This window comes from Lytechinus variegatus, chromosome 19 (assembly GCF_018143015.1).
Source record: "Lytechinus variegatus isolate NC3 chromosome 19, Lvar_3.0, whole genome shotgun sequence".
Lineage (NCBI taxonomy): Eukaryota > Metazoa > Echinodermata > Echinoidea > Temnopleuroida > Toxopneustidae > Lytechinus > Lytechinus variegatus.
In genome coordinates this window covers 20,791,522-20,813,079 of record NC_054758.1, presented here as the reverse complement: position 1 = coordinate 20,813,079, position 21,558 = coordinate 20,791,522, and the positions used below count along the sequence as shown (strand labels likewise).

At 38.4% G+C, this 21,558-nt stretch overlaps 1 protein-coding gene across 1 annotated transcript in view; it reads left to right on the top strand.

Annotated features, from left to right (window-relative positions):
• The window catches only part of LOC121406387 (alpha-mannosidase 2C1-like), a 46,878-nt gene that overhangs the window by 6,686 nt on the left and 18,634 nt on the right, over positions 1–21,558 (top strand). Inside the window, exons 4-15 of the mRNA XM_041597426.1 lie at positions 839–988; positions 2,506–2,602; positions 6,116–6,204; positions 10,424–10,601; positions 11,453–11,642; positions 12,260–12,366; positions 15,000–15,203; positions 16,693–16,809; positions 17,343–17,438; positions 17,976–18,067; positions 19,018–19,195; positions 20,394–20,564. Coding sequence (XP_041453360.1) covers positions 839–988; positions 2,506–2,602; positions 6,116–6,204; positions 10,424–10,601; positions 11,453–11,642; positions 12,260–12,366; positions 15,000–15,203; positions 16,693–16,809; positions 17,343–17,438; positions 17,976–18,067; positions 19,018–19,195; positions 20,394–20,564 — 1,669 coding nt within the window. The remainder of the gene's footprint in view (positions 1–838; positions 989–2,505; positions 2,603–6,115; positions 6,205–10,423; positions 10,602–11,452; positions 11,643–12,259; positions 12,367–14,999; positions 15,204–16,692; positions 16,810–17,342; positions 17,439–17,975; positions 18,068–19,017; positions 19,196–20,393; positions 20,565–21,558) is intronic.

Below are 21,558 nucleotides of genomic sequence, written 5' to 3'. Positions count from 1 at the left end.
TTTAACAAGTGAAGCATATTGAATACAAATGAGATGATGTTACCTGTCACTTCAAATCAATTTTTTAGAGCACTAAACAGTGATTTTCCATGTGCATTTTTCAGGGCTTCATATTTACGACAGATATGGTAACAAATAGAACATTGAAGCTTAGATTTTATATCACTTTTGATCAATGCCTCTGGCATTATGATAAAATTTACATGGTGAATATACAAAAAAAGAGAATATGATGATAATATGTTTCCAGGAACTCAAGGATCTAAAAATGGTATTGGTTTGCATGGAAGATAATGTTAAAATCTTTTGAAAATATACCTACAATGTATATGTCTTACTCTCTAAAGTGCATATAGAGATGTTTAATTCATTATACGCTAATTAATTTTGATTATTAGAGACATTTGCTTTTATCCAGTAAAGATTACAATCAGAAATTAGCAACCTCACATCATCATGGTTATACTTTTATTTATGAAACCTATCTTTTCAACTAATTCCGTTTCATTTTTTTCTCCCTATTCTAAATATATTTTCAAGCATTTCATAAGCTCTTTACCATGCAGTAGAATATATGCACATAGTTTCTGCGCTACACGATTAAGTACAGAGATGCCAAGTTCAAAGACCAGCTATGCGTGAGATTTTTTGTGAATCTTGAGTGAGATCACAGACATTGTGTACAATGTATATGGGGATAGGCCGTGATAGTTGCGTGAGACAGAGATTTGAGGGGATGAACAAGAGTCCAAAATGCTTGAGTCTCACGCTCAATGCGTGAGACTTGGTAGCTCTGTAAGTATATTGTTATTGTTATTTATTTATTTTGTATTTACAGGCTTTTTCTAGAAAAGCACCCTGTGCGCATCACTCACAGAAAGGTCAAAGGTCGGATGACCTTTGGGGAGGCCACTCAGGCATGGAATGCGGGTTGTTCCAAGTACCCAGCTGCCGAAGTAGTCAAGCCAGGGTCATCATATGGTCCTACGTAAGTTCTAGTTATAATTGCCCGTTTCAGTCCCGATCTAAGAATGAGTTCAAACAGAACACAATAATTTGATCACCCAAGTGTTTGTATGAATTTAAAAAAAGAAGAAATGTTTCTATCAGAAAGTGTTTCACTGCTAAAATTTAGTAATATATGCCTGACTTTTCATCCAGATGGAGCAATAATTAAATAATGCATTGTTTCACATTTGCTTTGTTGTCTCGATGATTTTCAATATGCTGATATTTTTTTCAATTTTGATTTTATGATTTCAGAATTGGGTAAAAGTCAATGTACAAGCTTGAAGTTTAAAGGGTAAATTGCCAAATCACCTGTGTTCAACTTGCCCACTCGTCACTTGGTCTACCGTCATTTAGTCTAATGCCATCCGGTCCATCAACATCTCGTCTAGCAACCATTTGGTCCAATTTCTATTTTCGTCTAATCACAAGTTTTTCTATGACCATTCCGGCTCATAACCATAATGATCAATACCTTTTTTTTCTCATTCATTTCACCAAATTAACACTTAAACCAAACAGATCAACTTGCATACATGTATGGACTTAATTGATATTGGACCTACTGGTCATTAGAAAAAAATTTGAGTGGACAAACTGGCAATTAGACCATTAGGAGAGTGGACGAGCTGATGGTAGACTAAATGATAGTTGATGAGTTGGTACAAATAATTGGACAAATTGGCATTAGACTAATTTAAAGTAAACAATTAAAGTAGTAAGAGACAGGTCTCTTACGGCAAATATCTGAACACGTACATGTATAATGTTTGAACTGTGAAACTGTACAGTGGATGTCTTTGATGTCACATGTGATGTTGCTGAATTTTACTGGACTAGTTCATGGTCTTATGAAAATCTTCAAATATTTATTTTTTTTGTATGTGTGCCCAAGACAGAAATACATTCCAACCAGGTGCATGGTCTTTTTAAAAGCAATAAATAATTTACTGTTATAATTTTCAATGTTGTCAAGGAAGAGCCGTGTTTCTGACTCTCGCCTTGTAAACAGAGGGTCGTGTGTTCAAATCCCACTGCGGTCTAGCATCCTTTGGCAAGGTGTTAAATCTACACTTTGCCATTCTCGACCCAAGTGCTAAATGGGTACCAGGAAGGATGCGAAAGATGTTGTACATGTATGCTTGAATTTGCCACCGCCATAATGAGGCTGCAGTGAATGCAAGGAATGCTTCCCAGGGAGTGGAAGTTGTGCACTTTTCGTGCGAGATTGAAATGAATCCAATGACCATGGTAATAATATGCTGTAACATGCTTTTAGCCATTTTTTTTTTTAATAAAAATTGGCTATTCTTATTATGATTTTTTTTACCTGAAGCTTATGATTTCAGGGATTTAGGTCTCTGCCAATGTTCTTCACATGGGTCTCGATCTATGACAATTAACATTAATTTTAAAAGACTTTCTAAAGAAATGATTGTTTTCTGTAACAATTAGCTTAGTTTGATGATGTTGAATCTTGCTTTTCTTCATTGTCAGGTGGGCGACTCACTGGTTCCGCATCCAGTTCCAGATTCCTAAGGCTTGGAACAAGAAGGAGGTCCACCTTCTCTGGAACTCAAACTCTGAAGCAATGGTAGGATTTTGGTTTCATAATTTTTCGTTAAACTATACAATTTGCTTTACTGCATTTTGATATGCATGGGTCATCAAACCCTATTTAAGAAATTAATAATAATAGTTATGATAATAATAAGGGTAACAGGGTAGCCACTTTAGTTCTGAAAATTGTTCTCCCAGGGGGTAATATTACCCCAGACTTAGCTTGGCTCAAGCATTCAAGGAATTTCTTTCTACCAGGTACGCATTCATCTCACCTGGGTTGAGTGCAGCACAATGTGGGTAAATTTTTTGCTGAAGGAAAACATGCCATGGCTAGGAATCAAAGCCACGTCCCTCAGAATGAAAGACGAGAGTCATAACTAGACCACGATGCCCCCAGTTTGGTGCATTATTAGTACTGTAAAAGTGGAAATTTTCGCGCGATTAATTTTTCGCGCTCGGCGGAGTGAAGTGAATTTCGCGTGTTTTTAATTTCGCGGGCTGTCCGGACCATCGGACGATCAATTCACTCAGCTCACCACTGCCACAGTGCTGGCCGGGCAGCTGCGATACCAATACACTTCACGAAGTCTAAACTACAACATTTCATGAATGCTGCCGGACTATAAAACGTGAAGAAAAGAAGAATAAATACTACTAGTAGTAAATACCGCTCATAACGTTGCTTTGGAAGATGAAATATTGTTTTACACAGTAAAATACGCATGGAAAATGCGGAAAATACATCGATTTTCATGAGCCTAGCTTACCACAGATGAGCACAAATTTGTCGCACTGAGCTCGTTCTGCATGCGCTATGCACATTGGACGTTTGTTTATGGAATAAGCACGCATGCGCACAGATTTTATTTTTCTTCTCCTTGTACTTGTGATTCGTAAATGTATGAGTGGTAGCGTAATAGCGATATGTTGTCATTGTTTATCTTATTTTTTGTGTGTTTTCCTTTTTCATTGCCTCCTTAACAGGCACTACGAGTATTACCGAGACTAACTAGATTTTATGTATTTAGCCATCTCCTGCATGGGTCCCCATATTTTTAATTAATTTCCTGTATAAGTCTAATTAACCTGAAAATAAGAACGTTCATGTTATTTATAGGTCCTGTATTTTTTGTTTAAATGACGGGCAGTGGACGTCTCCCATTGCTTACCTCTTTTTTTTATACCTTGTTTATTTTTTTTACTCCTTGTTATTATATTTAATGACCACCATCATGATTCCCCTTTCTCTTATTTTCCTCGTACTACCGTAGACGTGCCTAATATGATTACAGTGATAAATGCTCTAGTTTTCTACTTCCATGGTTACTACTATCAACTCATATTTAAATATCTAGGTAAAGAGTATAATGATATAAATAAAATAGAAATGTAGAGAGTCTACTTACATTTACTGTACTAGTACTTGAATGATCAGTCCGTCCATACATCCATGCTTGATTATAAAAAAAATCCAATTGTCCAAGGCCGTCGATAATTCCAACTAAATGATGTAGACCAGTTCAAATGCACAGTTTAGGAAAAATTTTCAGTACAAATAATTGTCATATTGGGTGGTGCCATTGGTGTAATAAAATGTTTGAAGTTAACAAGAACAATTAACATTAACATGTCAACAAATGTCAAAGTCAAACTCCAGTTGAACGTATTTACAGATGTTTTGAGCATCAAAGGTTACTTGTTACTCCTCCCAGTCTCCATCCTCCACATCGCTATCATCGCATGTGGGGACGGGAGCTTCCCTTGCTTGCTGAACAGCCTTGGAGATACCCGTCACGGCGAATCCTTGCTTCACCAACTCCTTCTTCTCATTGGCAATCAGTTCTTGAGTGTTCATGAGCCACTTTGCGTGAACAGGCTTGATTGTTGCTGTTCGGAGATCAACAGAGCCAGCGATTTCCTCAGTACTGCGCCCTTCTTCAACCATCACTGCAACTCTTTCTGCAAACCATCGCTGGAATTCGCTCCTCATGAGTTGCTTGTATTTTCCATTAACGGTAGCATCAAGAGGCTGAAACTCGTCAGTGCACCGTGCAGGAATGAAGACACAGGGGGCGCCAAGATCTTCAAGAGCCTTTCCCACTTCTTCTGTGCGATGGGCAGCAAACACATCAAAGATGAGAAGTGGGGGCGAAGTGGTTCCTAGTTCCTGTTGAACACGCTTTACGTACGGTGCTATGATCTGCTCAACATACCGAACCATGGTGCTTGTGGTGCTCCAGTGAGAAGGTGAATGCCATATGTCCCAATCATGCGGAAACTCAACATTTGGATGGCATCTGTCCGTCGTCCCTTGATAAATAATCTGAGGGGGTAGCATCTCACCGCTTAGGGTACAAGCAAGCAGCGCTGTGTATTGGCGCTTGTCATCGATGCCCTTGATTTCTACCTGCTTTCCCCCCTTTTCACTCATGGTCCAGTTTCCACAGGGAATAACCTCCACCGCCGTTTGGTCCCAGTTGATAACAAGTTCATCTGGGATATTAAACTTTCTCACACGACGTCCGATACGCCGATGAAACTTGCCGCCAAGTGTTTCAAGATCATCTGGACGGTGCTTGGCAGCCTTGGTGCCCTTCCTCTTCGTGAAGTTCATTCGCTGGAGTAGTGAACGGGCCCAAGTTTTTTCTAGGGTTATTGGACCACCAAAATCCTTCAGAAGTGGGGGCTCGCATTTTCTGAGCAGACCCTTTGTTGCCGCAATGACGATAGACGTAGAAATAGGTCCGCCACTATCCCTCAGGGCTGTCACAAACTGTCTTACTTTCTTGTCACTTTCATCGCCAAGGAGTACGGGCCGTCCTCTACACTTTTCCGGCAGGTTGGTAATTGATCCAGCATCCACATCAACTCCCTGATTCAATTGCACAAGGTACGCCTTCTTCATGCCCCTAACGGTGCTTTCATTTACCGATCTGTTCAATTCCTTGCTAAATCTCCTTGCAGCAGCGTTGACTCCATTTTCAGCCGCATACCTCCCGATCTTTGCGCGCATCTCACTCGGGTAAACGCCGTACGGCCCTCGCTTTTTCCCCTTGTTTGCAGGAGAGCTAGAGCTGTCACACGACGATCCAGTGGCTGGCGCAGATAGGGCATTCGAGATGCTATCATTAGCATTCCGCACTGATGCTGGATCAATACCAGGAACACTAGTTGGATCAGGAAGTCCAAGACGTTCCTCCTTTTGTTTGGAAAGTGGCTTGAAATAGCGAAGCATGGTGATGTTGTTGAAGCACTACAAGTTGTGTAAGGCCGGCTAAACGTAGACTTACGTGACATGTGATGCATCAAAGCAAGCGCGCGTACCAACGCGCCCCGATATGATCGTCATTTAGGCGCAAAAATATTCGCGCGTTTTTATTTTCGCGCCAAATACACGTCGCGCGAAATGCGCGAAAATTTCCACACCGCGAAAATTTCCACTTTTACAGTATTTGACCTTTGGTTTATGGTATGTTATATTACACAGTTCATATAATTGTAATTATGATAGTAGTAACCTCACTTTGGTCAATGTAATGTTCAGGTCTGGAGTCCTTCAGGAGAGCCTCTTCAGGGATTGAATAAAGATGATCGAACCAGCTTCATCCTAACCTGTCCACGTAGCTTGTTAAAGTAAGTACAAAAAATGCTTGTGTTCTCCATTTAGAAAAATTAAATTAATGGTTAATACCGGTGTGTTGTCTCAGTTTGGTAGAGCGTTCACCTCACTGGTTTTGGGGAGTTCGAAGCCCTATCGCATCAGGCCAAACACATTAAAAGATGGGAGTTGCTGCTACCCAGTTGTGGGTGCGTCGTGGTCTAGTGGTTCTGACTCTCGCCTTTGAAACAGAGGGTCGTGTGTTCAAATCGTAGCCATGGCGTATTTTCCTTCAGCAAGAAATTTATCCACACTTTGCTGCACTCGACCCAGGTGAGGTGAATGGGTACCCGGCAGGAGTAATTCCTTGCATGCACTGAGCGCCGGTGATGGTAGCTCGAGCTAAAGCCGGGGTAATAATAGCAGCGCTTTGTATCCTCTGGCAAAAAGCGCTTTATAAATCCAGCTATTATTATTATTATTACCCTTTTTTTGCACTCAACGAAAAGTGATAGGGCGACATCGATCTGATGCTGCTTCAGTGGCTGCAGGGATCACGATCGATTTGGCAAAATGAATTTTCTGAGGATTTATATTCCTGAATTCTATTTCGAACATATCGATTTTTCCTATTCTTTTTCTTGTAAAATTGGAATTGAAGGATGATAGCCCAACATGGTTATATCGTTATTAGTCCAGGATAGAAGAGGCGTAACCTTGTTTTTTTATATATACAATATTTTTTTATGGTTTCTTGTCAATTCGAGGGTGCTGATTACGAATCTGAATGATGCCACTCGTGTAACCTTGAGCATTTTCCGCAAATTGGCAAAATCCAATATGGCCGCCAAAATATGCAAATTACCCATAAAAATCCTAAAATTGTCTGCACATTAGCTACGAAATGAATGAAATTGTGTGGCAGGAGTGAGATACTCCCTGAAAAAACAATTTTTGAAAAAATATTTATTTTCCTCATATTTAAAATGGCCGCCATAGTCCATTGTATACTATATTATGTACAGTATAAACAGGGAAAACTAGCTTTCACAAAAGTGAGCACTAAACTGCAAAGAAATCGCGTTGTATGAACGAAGTGATGTATGCAAATCATTATACTAACGAGATATATCATTTATTATGTCATAAATGGGAAGATTTCTGTATTTTAATATCTAAAATGGCCGCCACTGGCCCAAACAGTATTACGTACAATGGCAATGGGGGCCAAAAAATTCACAAGAGTGATCACTGAAATGCATATTATTAAGATTAAACGAGTGGAATACTGACTAAAAACATAATTGTTAATGAAATATATTATTAATATGCCATGTATGTGATGAATGTTGTATTTAGATATTCAAAATGGCTGCCAAAGGCCCTAAAAGCATTATGCACAATGAGAAAGAGGGGCAAAAAAATCACGAGAGTGATCACTTAAATGCATATATATGTGACAAATTCATGGGATACTGTTTAAAACACATATTTTCTAACGAAATATATCATTCAGGTTTAAAGTTTGTGTTAAATACTGTATTTTTAATTTCAAAATGGCCGCCAGAGACATTTACAGTGTTATGCACAATGCAAAGTGGGAAACCAATATTAGCACCATGAATGCAAATATTACTGATCTATGAGTAAAATATTGTCTGAATGCATGATTTCTATTAAGAGATATCATTTATTCTGCCAGTTAGGTGATAAATACTGTTATTGGAAAATCAAAATGGCCGCTACAGGCCCTTGAGATATTATGCACAATGTGAATGGAAACAAATTATTTCATCAGAATTTGGCTTTGCTTGGCCAAATGGTGATGTATGAGTGAAATATCGTCTGAAAACATGATTTATGACAAAATATATCATCTCTTATGTAATTTATGTGATAAATACTGTATTTCAACATACAAAATGGCTGCCATATGCCCTTTATGTGAACATTATTTGTCTACACTCAAATTGTATATTATACGATAAGGGCTGATGTTGGCCATTTTCAATTTAAAAATACAGTGTTTATCACCTTAAATACACAACATTATGATATATCTCGTTAGAAACCATGGTGTTAGACAATATTTCACCCTTGCATCAGAATTCACAATTATAGGCAATATTTAGAGTCAAACAAAGCCAAATTCTGTCAAATTATATGTCTAATGTTACAATGTACATAATACTTTTAGGACCTATGGCAGCCATTTTGGATTTCAAAGTACAGCATTCATAACCTCCACAACTAATATGTGATGTATTTAGTTAGAAATCATGTTTAAGACAATATTTTTACTCGTATATCACAGTCATATGCATTTCATGATTCTCACTCTTGTGAAAATTAGTTTCTCCATTCGCATTGTACATGATAGATATAGGGATTATGGCGGCCATTTTGAATGTCAAAATACAGCATTTATCACATAAATTACATAAGATATCATATATTTTGTTATAAATCATGTTTTCAGACGATATTTCACCCATACATCCCCAATTGGCCAAGCAAAGCCAAATTATGCTGAAATAATTTGTTCCCATTCACATTGTGCATAATATCGTAGGGCATGTAGCGGCCATTTTGACTTTCCAATAACAATATCTATCACCTATCTGGCATAATAGATGATATCTCTTAATAGAGATTATGCTTTCAGACAATATTTTACTCATAGATCACTAATACCTGCATTTATGGTGCTCACTCCTGTGAATATTGGTTTCCCACTTTGCATTGTGCATAACACTGTTAATGTCTCTGGCGGCCATTTTGAAAGTAAAAATACAGTATTTAACACAAACTTTAAACCTGAATGATGTATTTCGTTAGAAAATACGTTTTTAAACAGTATCCCATGAATTTATCACATATAATATGGATTTTAGTGATCACTCTTGTGATTTCTTTGCCCCACTTTCTCATTGTGGATAATGCTTTTAGGGCCTTTGGCAGCCATTTTGAATATCTAAATACAATATTCATCACATACATGGCATATTAATAATATATTTCGTTAACAATTATGTTTTTAGTCAGTATTCCACTCGTTTAATCTTAATAATATGCATTTTAGTGATCACTCTTGTGAATTTTTTGGACCCCATTGCCGTTGTACTCAATACTTTTTGGGCCAGTGGCGGCCATTTTAGACATCAAAATACAGATATGTTCCCATTTATGACATTACAAATTATGTATCTCGTTAGTAATGGTGATTTACATATATTACTTCGTTCATACATCGCGATTTTTTGCAGTTTAGTGCTCATATTTGTGAAAATTAGTTTTCCCTATTCATATTGTACATGGTAGTGTATACAATGGACTATGGCGGCCATTTTGAATATCAGGAAAATAAATATTTGTCAAAAATTATTTTTTCAGAGTGTATTTTACTCCTGCCACACGCTTCCATACATTTCATAGACATGTGCGGACAATTTTAGGATTTTTATGGGTAATTTGCATATTTTGGCGGCCATATTGGATTTTGCCAATTTGCGGGAAATGCTCAAGGTTACACGAGTGGCATCATCCAGATTCGTAATCAGCACCCTCGAATTGACAAGAAACCATAAAAAAATATTGTATATATAAAAAAGCAAGGTTTGGTCAAGCTTCTATGGGGCCTATCCTGGACTATATGGCTGTCCTTGTGTGTTCAGATATCCAAAACCCATCTTGCAAATAGTTGCGATTGATGCGATCAACCACAACTGTGGACGGCCAGTAACGTCAGCATCCAAAATTACGTTTGTTCAAAATAGTTTCTAGATGTGATGTATTTGAATATATTCATCATTCTCTTGAAGATTCAGTGTGATTCTCTTTGTTTACTAATGAGATTGTACAAATTTCCTGTAGAAAAAAATATGGTATGGATTAATTTTCATAGAGTTGAGATTGATTTGATCAATTGTAAGTCTTTATAACATGGTGCCCTGGGCCCCTTCTTACAAAGAGTTACGATTGATTGGATCAATCGTAACTCTGGAAATCCATCAGTGTCATAATTTTTTCTACAGGAAATTTGCACAATGTCCGTGGTAAACAAAGAAAAGCACAGTGACTTTTTAAGAAAACAACGAGTGCATGAATATACACCATAGCTAGAAAATATTTTGAACAAACGTGCATAATAGATGTTGACATTGCTGGCCGTCCATAGTTGCAATTGATCAGATCAATCACAACTCTTTGTAAGACGGGCCCCTGGATTCATGTCTTTCTCTCTCCCCAATGTAGATATGAACACCTTTACATTGAGATGGCTTGCAATAAGATCCTAGGAGCAGGGAATGATCTGATCGATGCGCCCATAATGGATAGCACTTTCACACTATCCCAAGCTGAGCTTGGTCTCTTCAACCGGGATGCTTATGACTTGATGATGGATGTTGAAGTATTAGTTGATATGGTTAAGGTCAGTATACATCTACTGCCCCTTTAAATAAACAAATTGTTGCATGCAGCTATGTTCAGTTCAGTTCAGCTACTCTCCACCCGGGTTTCTGGTCATTCTTAAGGCGACCACACACCTTACGATTGGTCTGCGGACCCGATTTTGGAATAAAACGTAGTAGGAATCGATGCTTATAATGGGACTTGGAATATCTTATTGTGTAATGTTCGAAATCATTGTATGAATACCTATGTTCAAATCTGTGACTGTGCTATCATCCTTCTTAGATTTAAAGCAAATATGATATCTAGTCGTAATGACGTCATAGCAGTCGTGCGATTGGCTACAATTTGAAACTAATTTGGCATTTACTCCAAAATAAAGGCTTACAATCTTACAAAATGGTTGTATTAGTATTCTTTCAATTAATTCGAACCTAAAATAAAATGGTATGTTCCATTCACATTTTCAGATTATGAGCAAAATGCAATTTGTTCCAAAATCAGATCGCGAACAGTCGTGTGGTGTGCGATGGCCTTTAGAATCATAGTGAGTAATTATATGTACAGTACATGGGCCAGGGAGTGCTTCGGGAAAGAACTTGTTGGACGTTTGATCTGACCAACTCTCTTTTATCGGACAGTTACCATAGTGACATTGCTTTTCACCCAATGAAAATCAAGGAACGTTGTCAGGTCTGATATTCTCGTTGGACAAAAATGTAGATGAACTGCTCGCCATAGCTGGAATACTCCCCATGAAGTGGGTGAGGGTACTTCTGAATCTTGTAGCGCTCTAAAGCTCAGTTTAGGCCTATGGTGAACCTTGTTCTGCTGATACCGGTAAACGTTTCAATCCCCGTTTCTTTCCAGTATTTACCCGAGGACCGAGAACGCGGATATCAGGCTCTCTACACCGTCAATCGAATGATGAATGCTTGTTCGGCCGATCAGCCAGAGACCTACCAGGCTGCTAGGGATATCTGCAGGAAATTCCTTGAGGAAAAGAACGGAGACTCTGCTCACACCATCCATGCGATAGCCAATGCTCATATTGATTCTGGTGAGCTTTTCATCCCTCCTGTAAAGTCCACCATGGGGCAATTCCATAAAATGATCAACCTTTTTGTACATCCGACCCCCATTTTTCTCAAGTGTAACTTCACTTCATAAACTGACCAATTCATGGTCCTTTGAGAAGATTACAGACTGTCAAAAGAACAAGAAAGACTGAAAATTTCATGAAGGTCCCAGGTATTATGGACTTGCCTCATGGTGTTTTTCAGCAATTAAACATCTACCAGAATCTTTTTAATACCCCTACATACTGTGTGGTCAGTTTATTGGATTCTATTCTCTGTCATTTTATAAATTGTTCAGGGGCATGCCAGGATACATTTATGGGTAGGGGGAGAGGTAAGACAATCTAAATGACATAAATCTGACGCCATATTTTTTTTCCTTTTTACAATTGACCTATATGGGTACCCTAGATTCGCATGCCCCCAACCTCTTCTTTGGTTTCAACCCCTTTCTACCATTTTTCTTCCCCCTCTCTTATATTCAATTCTTAAAATATCACGGGGGGGGGCAGTCACCCCATGCCCCCATGTCTCACCACCCCAGATATCAATATCGATACTGGAAGTTTAACAAGTACTAATTGCATTTTATTCCTAGCCTGGCTTTGGCCCTATGCAGAGACCAAAAGGAAGGTAGCCAGGACCTGGTCTAATGTCCTAAGTCTTGCTGAGGACTACCCGGATCTTAACTTTGCCTTCTCCCAGGTAAGAGGGCACTGTAGAAGTAGTGGTAGCTATAGATTTAATCCATATGTACGAGTATGAAGATTTACTCGCCTTGAGGGGAATATGATATATCCCCCCCCCACATCCCAGCCATTTTAGGGTTTAAAGGACAAGTCCACCCCAATAAAAAAGTGATTTGAATAAATAGAGAAAAATCCGAAAAGCATGAAACTTGAAATAGAAATCGGATGTAAAATAAGAAAGTTATGACATTTTTAAAGTTTCGCTTACTTTCACATAACGGTTCTATTCACATCCTGGTTGGTATGCAAATGAGGAGACTTATGACGTCATCCACTTACTATTTTTTGTACTTTATCATGTGAAATATGAAATATTCTAATTTTCTCCTCATTGTCAAGTGAAACAATGATCGATTCTTCCCTGAACATGTGTAGTTGGCATTGTTTAATACTATATGGTTCAGTCAAGTTGGTCCTTATTGTTAAATCTGTAAAAAATGAAAAATTGCATAATTAAAACAATAAAAAGCAATAGAAATAGTGAGCGATGGACATCATCGACTTACTCATTTTATGTCACTGAGTTGTGCATATCAATGTTTTGTGAAAAATAAGTGAAACTTTAAAATTCCATAACTTTTTTTTCCATAACGATTTTGATGAAATTTTCAGCGTTATGCTAGATTGATTTTTCTTTATTTATTCAAATCAACATTTTCTGGGATGAACTTGACCTATAACAATCTGTGCTGGCAGCACAAAAATGTTGTTGGCCTAAAAGTGCTAACAGTAAGCCCAGTCACATATTTTGGATTGTGAAGTCAAAACATTTATTTCAATGTTGTTGCACTAGGCATCGCTATCACATTACCGGTTGTAACAGGGTCTGTGTTAACACATTGTTAGCACTAGCAACGTTTTTGTTCGGTCAGTACTGATATTTTCCAGCATTTACAGATATTCAAAATGTTAAAGAACAGAATTACAGTAAGTTACAACATTTCCTCAAAAATAGCATTATTAGAAATGTAAAGATAGGATGGGAGATATAAACCTTGTTTTTGAATATACACGTACATGTACATAACTGGGCTTGAAATATGCATGACGAAAACCTCTCGTTTAAACTTTGAGTCATTGCCTTTGAAAGAGGGGAGAGTTCCAACTCGAAGAAGCTTATCAAAGAAAGTAAACACAAGTAGCCCCTTGTGGGCAACAGTTAACCGCATCAATGAAACCCATTTAATAGGTTGGATAGTCTTGTACTCAGACATTTGTTGGCGCAATTTATAGTCGTTCATCTCTCTCCCCCTCTCTCTTTGCTCCTGCCTGTATCACTTTGTCATGGTCATCTCTCCCTCTCTCCTCTCTCCCTCTTTCTTCTATACTCTTACGCTTGATATCATCATTCATTGATTCTTTTTTTCTTCTTTATCTACTTCTCCCTCTGCTTCTTCTTCTTCCCTTCTGCCTCATCCTCCTTCCTCATTCTTCTAGCTGTTTCACTATCTACTCCAATTTCCATCTGTGCAATTAATAATGAGTGCATACTCACTCTTTAATATCTATTGCGATCTAATTTTTCATACTTTAAGAAATATTATTTATTAGTATTATCATTGCCACGCTTAACCTCATAATTCCATCATTTAATTAATAGATTTGAAGTGATTCACACCCCTCTCATTTACATTAGAAACCAAAAATACACTTATAGAACAGTAGTCTGGTCTATGAATTAGACTAGTCAATGATAACGAGTTTGCTGTCTTTCAGATTGAAACACTGACTTCCGAGTTCCCGAAGACTGTCTACATGGGAAACTCGGAAGTCAATGTTTCAATTTAAACGAGGCAAAATGCGTCCGTTCGATACGAACACATGAAGAGCGTTGACAGCACGCTCAGCAGAGAGACACTGAATATAACATATCTTGGCTTATACTCGGTCCTTTTCAGAAATTCAAAGTTATATCTGGGGTAGCTATCAATTTAAGAAGTCTTATTTATAAAATGAAGATGAAATAACTAACAAGAAAACGAATCATGATGTCCAGAAATTCAAGCTAGTCAGATTAATCTGCACTTGCGGTAAAACTAAAAACCACAGCCAAGGTCAGTGATGGGCGATGACTATTGTGTAAACAACATATTTTGGCTACTCCCTTCGCAATGCAAGTTGATCATGTCTGTGTTTAGAGGATTCTTGAGTAATATTTCATCTATTTCCAATCAAATTTTCATGCTTTAAAGCTTATTCTGGGATACAAATTCTTGTTAACAACTTTTCCATTGTAATATTAAAGAGAGACAACTTTTGTGACAGGAGAGTATCATTCAACTATGCAGCTTAGTAGGAATTCAGTAGTTGTATATTCTGTGGTTATCAAGCCCTTTATGCCCTTATCACACCCGAGGGCATTCTGTGGTCTGGGGGACAGATAAGTTTTCTTGGGGTGCTGCAGAGAAGTCAATGTTTCAATTCCGAGTTTGCCAGGGCTAACTCGGAGAGATTTAAACAGGAGATTTTCGTAATGTGACCCATTTGTAATTCAAGAATCTTTCTTCATAATTACCAGTACACTGTATATAAATCTCATGAAAAGGTTTTTTTTAATAATCCAATATTTATGAATATCATTATCGCCAGGCCCAGCAATTTCAGTGGGTGAAGAGTGACTACCCATCGCTCTACAGGAAGATACAAGACCTGGCCAAGAGAGGGCGCTTCATCCCTGTAGGGGGGTGCTGGGTGGAGATGGACGGTAATCTGCCGAGCGGGGAATCGTTCGTCAGGCAGGTCCTGTACGGACAGAGGTTCTTCAAGGAAGAGTTTGGGAGTTATTGTACAGAGGTGAGGGAAAGGGTTAAAGGAGAATGAAACCTTTGGGACAAGAAAGCTTGTGTGAAAACAGAAAATTCAAAGAAACAGATCAACAAAAGTTTGAGAAAAATCAGAAAATAATGAGAAAGTTGTGAGCATTTGAATATTGCGATCACTAATGCTATGGAGATCCTCTCATTGGCAATGCGACAAATATGTCTGATGTCACTTGTGAACAACTCTACTCATTACTTCAGTATATATTTCACTTAAACTGCCTCTTTTAGATCATGCGTTCTTTCTATAGGGGGGCATATAATATAGATTTTTAAAGACTACATCATGGATAAAGAGTTTGTATCACCATAAGAAAAAACAGAAAGAGACATTTGGGGGGTATTTTATAGTCCATCAAAGGGAAAGTTGTTCACTTCTGACATCACACATCTTGTCGCATTGCCAATGATAGGATCTCCATAGCATTAGTGCTTGCAATATTCAAATGCTCATAACTGTCTCATTATTTTTCTGATTTCTCTCTAACTTTCTTTCTTCTTATTCTTTGAATTTTTTGTTTCGACAGAAGCCTACTTGTTGCAAAGGTTTCATTCCCCTTTAATAGTGTTTGACTCAGGACCCTGGGCATTAGCGCATCCAGCATCAACTGTGACAAAGAAATGTATGGGCCCATGCACAAGCATAATAGAGCCACGATTGTCCGCAGATAATTGCTTCCCTGAAATGCAGATGTAAAACATAGATTTCATTACCAATTGAAGTTCATTGTGGTCTTAAGAAATTTAACAAGCAAAAAAAAATTTTAAAAAATCACTACGAAATGTAGGTCATTTTGGTCCCTAGAATTTAACAAAGAAAATTTTCACTACAAAACGTAAGCTCCCAATAAAAACTCGTACCATTTACTGTCAACACCTTTAATCCGATAGTTTTTAAAGAAATAAATGAATGAATAAATAAAAGAAATAAATAAAAATGTAATATGTTATTTTTTTTAATGGAAATAATTTCATTTATTAAACATGTCAATTACTGCAGAATAAGGCTCAGAGTGCACCAGAGAGCATTTTCAAAGCCAGGGCTTCAATTGCCCCTTGTTCAGGTCATGGATGCGGTCCATAAGGGTTGAGATTTGTGCCTCCCTAATTCAAATTTCCAACAGTTGGCATCTCTGCAGAATTAGTCATGAGAATATTTTATTCTTGACAAGCGTTGTGGCCCAGTGGATTAGTCTTCGGACTTTGAAACAGAGGGTCATGGGTTTGAATCCCAGCCATGGCGTAATTTTCTTCAGCAAGAAACTGATCCACAATGTGCTGATCCACAAAAACCCAGGTGAGGTAGATGTGTACCGGTAGGAAGTAATTCCTTAAAAACCTGTGTGCGCTATGAACGCCTAGCTTAGCCGGGTAATATAGGAGTGTCGTGAGCACCTACAGTAACAAGGTAGATGTGAGCGCAATATAAATACCCTATATTATTATCATTATTTTCTTGACAGTACTGGTTACCCGACACCTTCGGTTACTCTGCTCAGCTCCCTCAGATATTGGCGGGAGGAGGAATGAAGAGGTTCGTTACGCAGAAGATGAGCTGGTGTATCGTCAATAAATTCCCTGTAAGTAAATTCAAGCTGGTATGAATATACAGGTACAAAGTGTTTTACTTTGCATTAAAGTGATCAACTCACTTCATATTTATAGTGACCCCCCCCCAAAAAAAAAAAATTGCTTTGACTCACTTCTTACTTGTAAAAAAAATCCCCCCCCCAAAAAAAAAAAATTGCTTTGACATCTTGAATCCTGAATCCCATAATCCTTCAGTTACATCAAAACCTTAAACACAATTTGGATGATTTTGGATTTCCTATGACAAATATTTAATTAACAGTTTTATTTTTTCCTTCATTTTCAAGTCCTCATTTTTTGCAATTACGATTATCTTCGGTTGCCCAAGCTTTTTTTAAACATTAATTTACAGTACAATATACACCCTGAATCCATAATCTGTAGATTAATTTAAAGCCTTAAACACAATTTGAATGGGTTTGGATTTTCTTCATTTTGAATTCCTCATCTTTGCAATTACGATTATCTTCGGGTTGCCCAAGCTTTTCAACTTAAAAGCATTTTTGTTTACATTCTTTTACAGCACAATACTTTCTGGTGGCAGGGCATAGATGGTACCAAATGTCTTGCGCACTTCCCTCCAACGGACACCTACCATGCTAGGGTCAACGTTGAAGAGGTCAGTCGAATTCCATTCTCTACTTCCATCTTATAAAGCGTAGGCCTAGTGTTTGTCGGGCCTTTGTGAGTACTTGTGAGCCTGCCGGATAACCTTTTGGGCAAGTTCCGTTAACTGTGGATCAACAGGGTATTAAGATCAGGCACCGATCCCTGTAGATACATTTTTAAATGCTGTTTAATGTAATTATTGTTATTATTATTGTTGTTATTAGTTTATTGTAAAGCGCTTTGATCATATTCTTGGTAAAGCACTATATAAGTACCTGTTATATATATGTATGTATGTTGTTTATGTATAATTTATGTTTAGTAGGCCTTGTAGTAAAACTTCGAAACATTGTATCTTTTTACTAACAATTGGCAACCGAATACTACTTTTAACACTAATTGAATGTTTGCCAGATGTTGATTACTGTATGGGCCTCGTCTTACAAAGAGCTACGATTGATTCAATCAATCTCAATAGACCAGTTCGTAGTTGCTGGTATTCAGTTGCACATTTCATCATGAAAATATTTCCTTTTTACATATATAGTGTCTGAAGAATGCCAAAAACCACCAAGACAAAGGACGCTCTGATCACAGTCTGATGCTTTATGGCTTTGGTGATGGAGGCGGTGGACCAACGTAAGTGCCCCCTCTTCATTCTATTGTACCATGTGGATTGAACAGATGTATGCATTTGGAGTGAAGCATGTTAGCTCACATGCATATGCCTTACTTTGGGCAAGGGTGACTGGCCCTAAAATACAGTATTTGTATTTTGATTAATTCCTTGTATGCACTGAGCGCTGAGCAGCTTGAGTTATAGCTGGGGTAATAATAATTATAAAAACAATGCTCCTTGGAAAAGATTATTTATAGACAGATAGAGCTATGTAAATGCCTATCATCATGTGTTTTTGTATCTGGGCATTTGGATTTAGCAGAAAAAGAAAAAAAATCTTACAGATTCCATAATGATATTTTATTTTGGATTGGATTTTCCACACAAAGTGATTATAATAATAATAATAATAATGATAATAATATATCATTTCATGTAATATACCAAGGGAAACCACTTCAGTTCTGAAAACTGTTCTGTTCCAGTGGGCCCTGCTATTGTTATTACCTTGGCTTTAGTTGGGCTACCTGGGTGCTCAAGCATTTCTTCCTACCGGATACCCATTCACCTCACCTGGGTTGAGTGCAGCATAATGTGGGTAAATTTCTGACTGAAGAAAATTATAAAGATTTAATCCCCTCGTCTCATGAAGTCCTTTGACCATTTTGACTGGTATAATGTTGACAGTAAAAAATTACTGAAGTACCAAAATTTCACAGAAATGATTTTAAGTTTATTAAAATGAAATATTGTTATAACCTTTGAGCTTTGACCTCCATTGGTGCATTCCATGTAATATATTCCATGTGATATAAGTTTCTATGACAAAATGTTATAAGCTACTGAAATCCTTGCATCTGATTGGCTCAGAACAAATTGGACAGTAAACATCATCGACAAGATGCTTCATGAAGCACACTCCCGATTTTGATTTAATCTTGACCTTTGACATTTGACCTCCTGGTTGCAGGAAAGATATGCTGGAGAGGATGCAGAGACTTAAAGATGTAGACGGCGTCCCGAGGGTCAAGCCTTCCACGCCGAAGGAGTTCTTTTCAACCGTGGAGAAAGATGGAGGCAACCTGTGCACATGGCAAGGGGAGTTATACCTTGAGCTTCACCAGGGTACCTTCACCACACAGGCAGAGGTGAGATAAACACCCCTCATTGTCAAATGGAATAGACCATCGTTGCTGAGAGGGCATTGGGATATAGACCGATCCACTTGAACTTTAGGGGAGGTAAAATACATGTACATTCACACAGGTGCCCATACATGTGACGTGCATTCATACAGCTTTCAGTAACTCATGATTTTTGGGTCCGTACCAGGCCCACGCTAAAATAGTCCGCACCAAGCGTTAAAAAATGCTTTCAGTAACTATAGCAGAGCCGCGCCACTTTTACGATCATCCATTCAAAAACTCGGGCACGTAAGGGCAAACTGTCATGGTAACTGAACACGCCATATACAGAATGGAAGTGCTCCGTATTCGCTGAATATTCGCGCGGTAAATTTGATGTACACGCGATGCGGAGGCACGGCCAGAATTGTGTGACCTTTGACCGTGCGAGGAATTTTGGCCGGGCCCTGGTGCTGCTATCTGTTCATAAACTCTTTGGTCGGCGCCTGGTGCTGGCCTGGCGCTGATAAAAGCAGCACCAAAATAGCCCGGGCCTGGCGCGGGATATTTTGGCCCGCGCCATTCATAAACTCAAAATTTTACGACTTAGCCCGGGCCTGGCCCGGGCCAGCGAGTTACTGAAAGGGGTATTAAACTCCTATCTTATATATGGACTGTGCCATTGGCTTGATAGGGGAGCTAAGTCATATGATTCAGCAGGTAGTTTGAGGCACAAAAATATGTGCTCTCGATGCTAGTACATGTACATCTTGGTTGTTGTGTTCAGTGATATTTGCTGTTTTTCTTTTAAAATTGTCTTGATATATTTTTGGTGACACGACGTTTGTTCCTGCGACAATTGCTCTGGTCTTAAAATCTCAGAGGCATAGGGTTAGAGTTTAGGATTGTAATAGAGTTATTGGTTTAGAATAATGTAAAGATAAGGAGTAGGGCTTACTTAGTTTTGGAGGTTTTAGGTTTTATGTTTCGCTTTAAGTGCAGATTAGCGGAGCATTTTCGCCGGAGCAGATGTCATAGAGCCATATTTTTTTCTCATTATCTCTCGCCCTGCTATTTCCTCTCTTTCTCATTCCTCCCCTTCCTCTCTTTTTCCATATCTCCCTTGGGATTCTGTATCTCTTTCTGCTTCTGTCTTTTCCCCCCCCCCCCGTCAATGCCCGCTCTTTCCCTCTCTCCTCTACGTACCATCCATATACAATAGATCAAGTACTTGAATAGGAAGTTAGAACACAAGTTGCAGCTGGCCGAGTTCCTCTCAGCCCTTCAGCCCGCTGGTAAAGAAGCCCTGATGCAGGAAACCATCTCGGAGAAATGGAAACGACTTCTCCTCCATCAGTTCCACGATGTTCTACCAGGGAGCTGCATCAGGGAGGTAGGTAGATGATGATCGTGGTGGTGGTGGTGATGATGGTGTTGATGATGATGACGATGATGAAGATGATGATGATGATGATGATGTTGATGATGATGGTTGTGATGATTATGATGATGGTGATGATGGTGGTGATGATGATGATGAAGAATAATGATGATGATGTTGACGATGATGGTGGTGATGATGATGACGATGATGATGGTGTTGATGATGGTGATGATGATGATGGTGTTGATTGATAGTGTTGATAATGATGGTGGGGATGATGATGATGGGGATGATGGTGGTCATGATGATGATGATGATGGTGATGTGATGATGATGATGGTGTTGATGATGATGATGATGGTGGTGATTATGATGATGATGATGGTGGTGGTGATGAATATGATGATGATGATGATGTAGAGATGGTGATGATGATAAAGCCAATGATGGTAATGATGATATACATGTAGATCATCATGTTTATAAAAATGATGGTGTTTGGACAATTTATAATGATGATGATGATGATTAAGATAATTATGACTATTATGATAAAGATTGATGTTGATGGCAATGGTGATGATGGTGATACAGATCATGATATTCATAGACATGATGGTGTTGATAATGATGATCATCGTTAGTCATGATGACTGTGATGATGATGAAGGTTATGATGGTGATGATTGAGGCGTTGATAATGATATAGGTATATTTACCCAGGGGAGCCACTTTAGTTCTGAAAACTGTTCTCCCAGCGGGTCCTGCTATTATTTTTACTCCGGCTTTACATGTAGCTGGGCTGCGTAGGTGCTCAAATCATTCAAGGAATTTTTTCCGACCGGGTACCCAATCACCTCACCTGGGTTGAGTGCAGCACAGTGTGGATAAATTTCTTGCTGAAGGAAATTACTCCACGGCTGGGATTCAAGCCAACGACCCTCCGTTTCAAAGTCAGAAGACTAATCCATAGATTTTGATGATGATGACGATTGTAATGATT